The sequence below is a fragment of the Hipposideros armiger genome, unplaced genomic scaffold, assembly GCF_001890085.2.
Source record: "Hipposideros armiger isolate ML-2016 unplaced genomic scaffold, ASM189008v1 scaffold_83, whole genome shotgun sequence".
NCBI classification, from domain to species: domain Eukaryota; kingdom Metazoa; phylum Chordata; class Mammalia; order Chiroptera; family Hipposideridae; genus Hipposideros; species Hipposideros armiger.
In genome coordinates, this window is record NW_017731433.1 from 3,963,613 (window position 1) to 3,974,618 (window position 11,006).

The window sequence follows — 11,006 nt, forward strand, 5'->3', positions numbered from 1 at the left end:
ACAGAGATCAGGACTCTGCATGAGGCAAGGGCAATCATCGCCACTGTGGGTTTTGGGGGTTGGAGATCAGGGCAAATAGCTCACCCGTGTGCAACAAAAGAAGCCACATGCTCAAGCACAAGGTCTTAGATCCTCTATCAATTATATTACTGACCCCAAAAGAGGCAGAGTCACGGTAATAGACTAGTGCCCAGATTCCCTTTCAGTGTGACTACTGCATATACATGCTGTCACCATCCCTAGTGGGATGTCATATTCCTAGAGTCATCACCTCTCTCCATGGCTGTCCACACCGCTCCCTCACCTTGTGACAAGGCAAAGATCTGTTCATACAGTCTTTACTGGGTGTGCAAGCTCGAGCCCCAGACTGGCTTCTTTTCCTGTTTATGAATGGCAAGAACAAAGCCAGCAAATGAAAATGAATCGGGAGCAGCGAGGGAGCTTATTCTACCTAGATGAGGACAGGTCACCCTCACCCACATCACCTCCCTGAATCGTCTCACCAAATCCCAGGAGGGAAAGGGCGGGCTGCTCATGTGAAGACATGATGAGCCGGGGACAAGAACCCAAGCCTGCCGAGTCCGAGAGTTCACGACTTGTCTCGCTGCACCGTCGTTAGAGTGAAGTTAAGTGGTTTGGTTCTGGCCATAGAAGGTGCAGCTGTGACTTCAACCCAGCTCAATGAGTCCTAGATTCCCTTTAAGCACCAGGAGCCTGTTTCTTATCTGTAAAATGGTGCTTGTGTATGTATGTGTGTACTTGTACGTGTGACACAGTTAGAATAAGGGGACAGAGGAGCACCACCAACAAATTCTTCCTACTTCACTGGTGGTCAAGGGCTGCCCTATTCACCACCTAACAGCATGTGAATAACTCAAAGTCACAGACACAACAGCCTAACAGGCAGATAGAAAACGCTTCCTGTTTGTTCATAGAAACCTAGCCTTTTTAATCTTTCTGGTAGCTCCCACTTGAAAGAAGTCCATTAAATAATTATTGGGCACCTACTATAAGGCAAGCGCTATCATAGGCTCTAGGTCAGCGGTTCTCAATCTGTGGGTTGCGACCCTTTTGGGGGTCGAACGACCCTTTCACAGGGGTCGCCTAAGACCATCAGAAAACAAAAAGATATTTACATTACGATTCATAACAGTAGCAAAATTACAGTTATAGAGGAGCAACGAAAATAATTTTATGGTTGGGGGTCACCACAACATGAGGAACTGTATTAAGGGGTCGCGGCATTAGGAAGGTTGAGAACCGCTGCTCTAGAGAATACAGCAGGAGCTAACCAAACTCTCTCTAGTTATCTTCTTGTGAGAAAAACAGAAAAATAATCAGTCAGACAGACAAATAATTACAAGCAACATAATTTCAGGTAGTAATAGATTCTATAGAAAATAAAGTGTAATAGTTTACGAGTGGCAGGTGGGGATTAATGGTTCTGCTTTGTTGGGTGGGGTGATCAAAGAAGACCTCTCTGAGGTGACAGTTTGAGCTAAGACTCAAATGATGAAGCGTCAGTCATAAGAAGAGGTAGGGAGAAGAGAACCCTGAGGCAGAAGGGAAAGCAAGTACAGTCGACCTTTGAACAATTTGGGGATTAGGGGTGCCGACCCCTGTGCAGTAGAAAATCTGCATTACTAGCTTTTGACTCCCTCAAAACTTAGTTATCACTTGGTATCCACAAGGAATTGGTTCTAGGACCCCCCCCCCCACAGACACTAAAATCAGAGGGTGTTCAAGTCCTCTATATAAAATGGCATAGATCAATGCATATAGCTGACCCTCTGCATCTGGGGACTTATGCCATTCAAAACTGTGTTAAGAGTCACCTGTATAGAGGCCTGTGGTGGGAACAGGTGTGGCCTCTTCAAAGAGCTAACCCCCAGTCGGTCTTCCCAGAGCAGAATGAATTAGAAGAAAAGTGGTACAGAGAAGGTCAGAGAGACAGGGCAGTCGGGGTAAGTGTGTGGCCTTGGAAGCCACAGGGGGAGGGCTAAGCAGGAGAGTAACATGATCTGATCTGTTTGGCTGCTGAATGGATGACAGTCTGCAGGGGGGATGAGGTCAAGCGAGGCCACCAGACAGCTCTACTGCAGTGGCCCTGGGGTGGAGACTTTAACCAGGGCAGGAGTGGAGGGGACAGAGGCTGGGGGAATCATTTGGGGACAGAGGCTGGGGGAATCATTTGGGGACAAAGTTGAAACCTGTTGGTGGCTCTAATGTGTGGAGGGAAGGATGACTTGCAGGCTTTGTCTTGACACCGGGGCAAGGGTGGTAACATGAACTAGGGTAGAGAATGCTAGGAGAGGAGCAGGCTCGGTGGCAGTTGACTTGGAGGCGGCACTCTGTTTTGGAGAGTGGTTAGGGTACTATGTGAGATCCTGCCATAAAATGACATAAAAAGGCTTCCTTTGTGACTTTGCCTAGATGATGCTTGGATTATACTAACAAGCCTCCTCTAAAACTTAACAGTCTTTGTGTAGAACTCTAAAACAAACCCCCAAGTGACGGTACTTATCTACACAGGTCACGTGCTCTGAGCAAAGGCAGTGGGGCTTAGGGAACCTCACGTGCACATGGAGATGCTCCACTAATATTAATTGATGTGGAGTCAATGTCAGGCAGTCTGAGCTGTATTGCTGACTCTATCGTTCATTGGTGTATGGCCGGGTTACCTCCCTTGGACTTTACCTCAGTTCTAAAATGAGGTAACCGCTGTCCCTTTCTACTTTTCAGGATTTCATGAAGATTAATTAGATATGTCCATAAAACAGGAATTGGAACATAATCTCCAATGTGCTGTAATGACATTACAAGTATAGAAGTGTTAAGGCTTGGATAGGTCAGCCCACTGAGTGATTCCAAACACGCAGTTTAGCAAGTATTAGTTAAAATGGAGTTTCTTAGTTCTCTAGAAAGTGATCAGAAGGGCTGACATGACCGCCTGGGTAAGCTTTGGAAACATAGTATATAACTTCTCTGAAAGCAAGGCACGAGATCCTTGGCTTCACAAGAGTAATCATTTGCCATGTCACTACTTGACAGTCATCACTTTTATGCAGCTAAACCAGGGGTGGCCAACATACTAAATATCAGGAGGCAGGGAAGAGTACTCCTTCAGTCTCTGACCTTGGGAACTCCTGTGGGAGGTGAACAGAATAAAACTCGGTGGCCCTGCAAGCTCAGTCCTGCCCTCTTCGGTGGGTTAGCAATAATCCAGGTGGGTAGCTCCAAAAAAGAGCCCACTACTCATTCTAGCAGCAGTGGCTGAGCTGGCCCCTTCCCTGGTCAGGAAACTCCGCCTCGGCAGTATAGGAACTGCTACTTCTCCTAGAGTAATGGGTCCCCTCATTAGATGGCTAAAGGATGGGGACCCATATACCACAGTGACACTTCTACTCGTGCATTTTCCCCAACAAATCTCACTTGACACACATGGTGTGCCTGCCACGGTGTGCGTGACGGTGCCCCTGGACTCACCAAATGGCTGCCAACTGAATTCTCTCAAGAAAGAGGAATCCTGGCAGTGTGAGCAGGCTGGCATTAATTATTTATAAACACAGACTGGAAGAAAGTCAGAACCTAAGTCAGGTGAAATTCAAAACGTAGAGATGATAATAATACAGCAGCACTTGATCCTGGGGTCCAGCATGTGACAACAGGAATGGGCATGAAAGTTTCTATTTAGGGTTCGCCTCTACAATGGAATTCGATTTCCTGGAAATCATTTCCTCTTGGATTAGAGCACAGTGAAAATACCAAGGAATGTGGCAAGGACAGTGGGTGCCCAAATGGGCTTTTCAGAGGTATGAAGTAATGAATTGAATGACTCAAATTCAAAACGACCACTGAGGTCTCCAGAAAGTTGTAGTTTTCGGTACTTTTAGTCCTGTAGTACCCAGATAATTGCCTCCTGCCCATTCTACACATTACGCGTGTGAGGAAACAAGGTCTTAGAATAGAGACCATAAATCTCGGAGGACAAGATAAAGAATATGCTGATTTGCACGTTTTGTAAGCGTCTGCCTAGGGAAATTTTTCCCAATTAATGAGTATGTTGTGAGCCATGCATTAGATAAGACCATCCTGCCAGATTCTTCAAAACGAACCTATAAATCAACAGGAAGTGAATTTCACACAAGCACAATTCAGAAGGTGAAAATGAGAAGACTCTCCTACCTGGGCTCTCCGGAGTCATTCTCCTCCTCTTCTTCCTCACTTCCACTGTACTCATATTCTGTCTCATCTAAAGAGAGACTCACAGAAGATTAGTGCATTAAAAGATGCGATAGCGCCATAAAGCCCAACCCCCTCGTTTCACATATAAGTAAACTGAGGCCCAAAGAATTGTCCTTAGAACCGACCTGGGAGAGGCTCCAGATCGCCTGACAGTTCCCACCAGCTGGATTCAAGTACAGGGAATTAACCACATCTAAAAGTGTCCCAGGTCACTCAAGATATTTGTCCCCGACGCCTCGTGTTCACATGAAAGTGAAGATAAAGAACTGAAAAAAATCTCCTTTCAGTTTGTGTTAACTCCCATTGTAGGACTACCTAACTTTTATTTATTGGCCCACTGCTAACTTATTGATAGTATGAATCTTTTTTTAAGTAGGAATTTTATTATGACTTACATGGACTCACAAATTGCCTTTGGATATCTTGACAAATATCAGAGAAACTTTTGACGACAATGTAGTATTCAAAACTATTGTTAAATGTGTTTTGATTGACCCACTGGCGACATCCGTTTAATTCAATATGTTAAGCAAGTTAACGTGCAATAATGACTAAGACTGAAGCTTTGCTTTGGAGGAGATCAGAATGGGGAAGATGGGCAGGTAAATAATCACAGTCCCCATGATTGTGAAGAAAGGGTGCTAATCTTTGTTGGGTATCTCCCATGTCGGTCACCATGTTAGATACTTTACCTCTGACCCCTCATTTATTTCTCATAACAATCCTTTAACATGAAACCCACTTTTCAAGTGAAGACACTGAGATTACAAGAGGTTAAGCGATATGACTAATGTTGACTCAGTAATAAATCTAGGATTTATTAAAGATTAGAATTCAATATAAAATGTTTCCAACTTTAAAACTAAGTGTTCTTTCCAACCTATTATATGTTAAATAAGAGTACATAAAAAGAGCACTGAGACATGAGAAGGGAGCAGCTAAATCCACTGGTCATAATGGGGAAGACAGCCAGTGAAGTCTTTGAGAAGAAAATGAGCTGAGCCTTGGAAGGTCAGCGGCCCTTTTCCAGGCAGATGGCAGCTGCGCGTGGTGGAAAAAGGTCATTCTAAGTAACATAACCACCAGACAGTGGCTGACAATGTTACAGTGCACGGCATATTCAGGAAACAATGAGATGTGAGTGGCTAGATGTCTGGGTGTGAGAAAAGCAGATGGAGTGAGAAAGACCAGCAGGTCTGATATGGCTTGCTGATCCACATGTATATCATGCCGAGAGCTTATCTGTGGGCAATGAGGAGCCTTTGGAGGAGCTTTAGATCTCATGCAAGGGAGGGTGTCACATTACTTTATCCCTTCATAACTGTGGGTCAGTAATTACGGCTCTGAAGATATCTGTGCACCTCTAAAAAGGAACTGAACTGTAATTTGGTTATCACCAGGTGCAATAGTCACATCGTAACTATTGAATTTGATCTTGGCCTTCAACACACCTTGCCTTCCATACTATTTAGCCATTAAAGGGATTATTAAAAAAGCCAGACGTGTCATGAGTTAAAGTGTATTTTTTAAAATCACCAATTAGCTTCCTATGTTTAGATATGTATGAAGTATTCAGGCTGCTTATGTAAAGAACCTTCATAATGTGTTTCAATATTCCACACTAAAAGTTTAATGTGCCAAACTTTCCTGAAATGAATCAACAGAGTTCAAAGTAAAATGCAGAAATTTCATCTATTAAAGGAAATCTATCATCTATGATAGCAAGGGAAAAAAGCACCCAATTAATCCAATCATTTTTTTTTTAATCTCTAGGGTAAAACCTTCATTTATCAGGCTTCAAAACTGTAATACTTCTCCAGGATCTGGTTTGATTGCTTTTATATTACTGGCTTAAATTAGCATGTGTCAACATAAGAAAAAAATAATATCAGGTAAAAAAAAAGTCATAAGGCAATGCACATTAAAATTGTTTGAGCCTACCAAAAGCTGGTCTTAGAGCTACTCAGAGAGTGAAGAAGTATTAGAGGGAGCAAATGAGGTAGTTTGATCAAGCTGAGCAAATGAAATGAAATCTCATTTGATCAATACTCTTTCTTGAGGAGCGGACCAAAATAAGGGCCTCTGATGGCTACAGGCCTCAACAGAATTAGGTGTCTTAAATTACCATGTAACCCTTGAGTTGATCTACTACCAAGAAACTTGCTCTTCTATTCTGCAGAGAAGGAACACATCAAGAGGTCTGTTTTCATGGGGTCGTGAGTTCTGGGTCATATTCCAGACTTTGTGCCAATAAAATGTGGAAACAACCCAAGGCACAAACTTTACCCATTCTGACTAGCAGGTCAGAGGCAGAGAAGTCACAAGTTCTCATAAAGTAACCCTGAATAGTACCGAAAAATTATGTCAATATAATAATTGTCTACATAATAACAGCCAATATTTATTGAGTATGTCTATGTGCCAGGCATGGCATTAAGCATTTTACATGCATTATCTCATTTAATCTTTGCAACCATGCCAGGCAATACTAATTATTATTCTATACCCAGTCCTATTTTAGAGATTAGAAAAGGGGTGAAGTTCACATAACTATTAAGGGCTCGAGCTAGAATTTGAACTCAGAATTTGAGTCTGAAAACAAGAGTCTAAGCACTTAACCTACTTTAGATCTCCACAGTAAAATAAACTGCCTGTTTAGAGAAGTTGACCTTTAATGGTTGCATGTCTGACACACCACCCTAAAATATTCTCTTTAAAAAAATTTTGACTTCACAGAGTGGCTCAACACCACAGTTAATAAAGGGCAGTTGAAGTATCAGTCCTGGAATGTTTTGACCTTGACTTACCTAGTTCTCTTCATGCCTAGTTCCTCCAGCTTGGGCTGCCCTCCCAGCTCCTTAGGAACTTGTGACTTCTGACTGACACCTCGTCCCTCTCCACCACTAACAACGGGAGATGGGCCTCCTTTCTTGGCTGAGCCTCATAACATCCTGCTCCTGAGTCTAACCTGATAACACATTTTCCTGAGTGCCTGAGGCTGGCGGCGAAGAACGAACTCTTTTCTTGAACCCTCACTGGGATTTCTCCTCCTCCCTCAGCCCTCTGCTGGTCTTCCCTCTGCCCAGTCTCGACTCCTACACTGCTCGCCGCCCCACCCCGAGGTCCCTGCGCATACCTTACCATAGTATAGATATTAACTGCAGAAGCAAATAAGAAGGGAAATTCAAAGGAAAAGAGAGCACCCCTTATCTTGTGCTGCCCACCATTTTCCATGACTCCCTCGAGTGTGAAGAACAGAAGAGAAAGGTGGGGAGGACAGAAGCAAGGAGAAGCACATCACCAAGTACCACCCATCCTCGGTCCCTGAACTTGCCCTCTTCTCTGCACGCCCCAAATGATCAGCGCTCACCTTGCCAGCCCCATACCGCTTCCTCCTGCCACCCCTGCCAGCTGCGCCCTCCCACTCAGGGAGCCTGTCTGTCCTCTGCATGTCTCCCTTTCCTTCCCATCCCTCAACCTTCCCCACCTCCCTGCACAACTAGTCATCTAATCGTAACACCTGACCCAAACCACGTGAGTTTTTACCTTGGTCAGGATGCTAACTAAGGAATTTTAAGTCTCTAGTCACACTGTCCTAGGACCCCAAGTTTGGACTTGAGTCCTTTCTAATGATGCAGTGAAAAGATAGTGTGGCCTAACAGCTAGAGCCATGAGTTTCTGAATCTATAAATAAAGAAGTGCATTAAATGATCTTGCAGCTCAAAAAAAAAAGCCTGGTAACCTCTTTTTTTAATCACTGGGTCTATAAAAGCATTCATTCTGACTTCTAAACCTAAATTAGAAATGAGCTTCAGAGCACAAAAACTTAAATGTTGAAAACTGCCAGTACAGAAAAATGTCAACTAAATTTTTTTTAGGTTGTCTGTCTTCTGTGGATTTTTGGTTTTCTAAACATGAATATTCATTTGAATTAAGAAAATCACTTGTCATATTAAACCATTTCATAGTACAACTCAACATGACTTTTTGTTCAGTGCCTGGAAAAGGTGATATTTCTTGCAGCTCTTATTCTTTCATGAAAGATTCCATTTAAGGGGTCTCACTCCACGGGTGTGATCTCAGAGGCAGCCCCTCACACTGAAGAATAATGCGGGCCCATTTGAAATCCCCACGGCCACCTTCGAATACATGAAGAGCCCAGGACTCACTCCATCTTTTGTTTCCTTTGTGGAAATAAAAACATGCTTCTAACCTTTCTCGCCTCGCTTCTTCTTTGTTCTATCGATATGGTCCTTGAGTTGAATGCGGACCTGTCGTTCATTAGGTTGGTCTCGTATAAATGGATGCTTCATCAGTTGCTCTGTTGCTGGTCGCTGGCTGTGATTCTTTACCAAGCAGCTCTCAATAAATGACTGGAATTTTTTTGACCTGCCAAACAAAAGAGATGAACCCACAGATAAAAGACAACCCAAAGAGAAGCAAACCTATATTTGCTGAAATGTTACAATTCAAAAAAAAAAAAAAAAGGAAAGAAAGAAAACAGGGGTCTAATCAGCCAACAAAGAGATCAACCCATCACAGAGTAAGTCTAGCCCTTTATGAGGCACAATGTGGTTCAAAAGCATCAACACACAATTCAGGCAATGTATGGTGGTGATACACATGGAAGTGTTTTGGCAGTTGATACATGCTATTGCACAGAAGACCAAAAGGAATCAAGAGTAGAGAAAGACCCTCATAGGAATCATACCTACAAGGCCTACTGGAACGAGAGAACCAGAGCTGGATTCCTTCAAGAAGTAGGAGGAAAACCACTCTAGAGAAAGGACAGTTCAGGGAGGTAGGAAATCAATGAAAACCTCAAGCTGAGAGTGAGCACACTGTTTGTCAGGGGACACTAAGGGGAGCTGTCTAAATAAGGCAGAAAATGCAAGCTGGGGAAAGTAAAACCAAGGTGGGATAGATTGGATAAGGGAGTACATTTTGTACAAATAAGCAAGATTCTTACACGGTAAACTTGATCTGTCCAACTCTTGAACTGGTAATTTCAGACTTACTTTTGAACTTTGCTTTCTAGTCAATAAGAACAGGATTTATGTGTATGTCCACTATCAACTCAAGGTCTTGGAAACTTAACTTTAAAGTACTAAGTTCATACCCAGAAGCAAATTATCTCTCTCTAAAAAGGTACTAGTTCCTCAAAGATAAACCCTATGCCACAGGCACACAAAGGCAGGGAGAACACCAGTGATTAGGTCAGCAAGTCCACAATGTGTCAGAAATTAGTGGTGGACTTTAGCTAAGATTCATGAGTTGGGCATGGGTGTTCTTGCTGAAAGTTCCATAAATAGCTTCATAAATAATTAAGCTCATGATTTTATAGCATGCCTTTCTGAGGTGCTCCACTGGCAGCATGGCACAGCAACTTCAGAGACTTTGGTGGAACCCTAGACACTACCCCTCCCCACTGGCCCCACCCTGCTTATAGTAGGAGGGGATCCATTTTGTGCTCTCTGTCGCTCTTCTGTGAAGCACTGTGGAATTACAGGAGCAGATTCCCGGAACAAGGCTTTGCCACGCTTCCCAACAGGCATTACGCATATACAGAAATGCCAAAAAAATGTATATACATTTTAAGAAAGGAAAACTGTATTAAAATTGTAACACTCAATATATACTGATAACAAAAGATCAATACAAGTCACATTTGACTTCTGCAACTACAAGAGGTGCTCAAAGTGGTTACCATCAGTGTCCAGACACTTCTGATTACGGTGAACTAATGCGTGAGCAACGTTGATCAAAGTGTCCACTTGTATACATTTTTCTGGCACCCCCGAGATTTTATATATATATATATATTTATCATTTATATTTCATATATATATTTATATATATATATATAATTTGTATATATATATATATATATATATATATATATATATATATATATATATATTTCAGACCTGAAAGGTGTCCTCATCACACACAACACGATGGAGAGCATGTTCTTCAAGATTCAAATGTGAGAGGACATTCGTATATGTACCACTTTCTAGTCCTGCCCAGGTTGAAACAGTTTCTCATATTTTTCCATGTTTTTAAAGTATTGAATTACTGGTAGTTTTTCCTCCCTAAATTCCTAAGCTATGTTCAAGCTTTGAAATTACTTTACATAGAAGTAAAGGTAGCCTGCTGTGCTTGGGGTCACCGCAGGATGAATCAGGATTGGCAACACTGCGGACTAGAAATAGTGACAACAGGATGGACAGTCTATGCACCTCCCTATAAGTCCTTCAGCCCGTACCCCAGCTTCCTCCATACTGGAAATACTCTGCAGTGTTGGGATGTCGCCTTTGTCTCATGAGCACACTACTTGTTCTTACATGTTTGGCAAATGAATGAATGCATGAATGGTTATTGAGTGAGAGTTCTAAACAAAAGCTACCTTCAAATGTGTGTTCGTGAGGGACAGAAAGGGGGCTTGGAGAGTAGATACTGTTTAATATGCTTTCTTTCTTATATCCATCAGATAAATCTGAGGAGGCACAAATAATATCACCTAGGGAGAGACCTTGAAAAAACAACAAAAACAAAACCATAATGAATTAATGGACTCTCCTAAGGAATAAACTGAAGAGAATGAGGTTGACTTGCATAAAGAGGAACAGACAAATTCCACACGGTGCTTTTCTAGGTAGAAGAGCCCTATTAAAAAGATGAAAACAAAAACAAATTCAGACAGAAAGCTATTAAATATTCACAAGAAATGCAAATGGAAGTTCTCTTTTTCCTGCTTC

The 11,006-nt window shown here is 42.5% G+C and overlaps 1 protein-coding gene across 1 annotated transcript in view; it reads right to left on the reverse strand.

Moving 5' to 3' along the window:
* The window catches only part of TNIK (TRAF2 and NCK interacting kinase), a 398,889-nt gene that overhangs the window by 89,457 nt on the left and 298,426 nt on the right, over positions 1–11,006 (reverse strand). Inside the window, exons 10-11 of the mRNA XM_019643919.1 lie at positions 8,459–8,634; positions 4,186–4,252 (exon numbers count right to left, since the gene is read on the reverse strand). Of these exons, the coding sequence (XP_019499464.1) occupies positions 4,186–4,252; positions 8,459–8,634 (243 nt within the window). The remainder of the gene's footprint in view (positions 1–4,185; positions 4,253–8,458; positions 8,635–11,006) is intronic.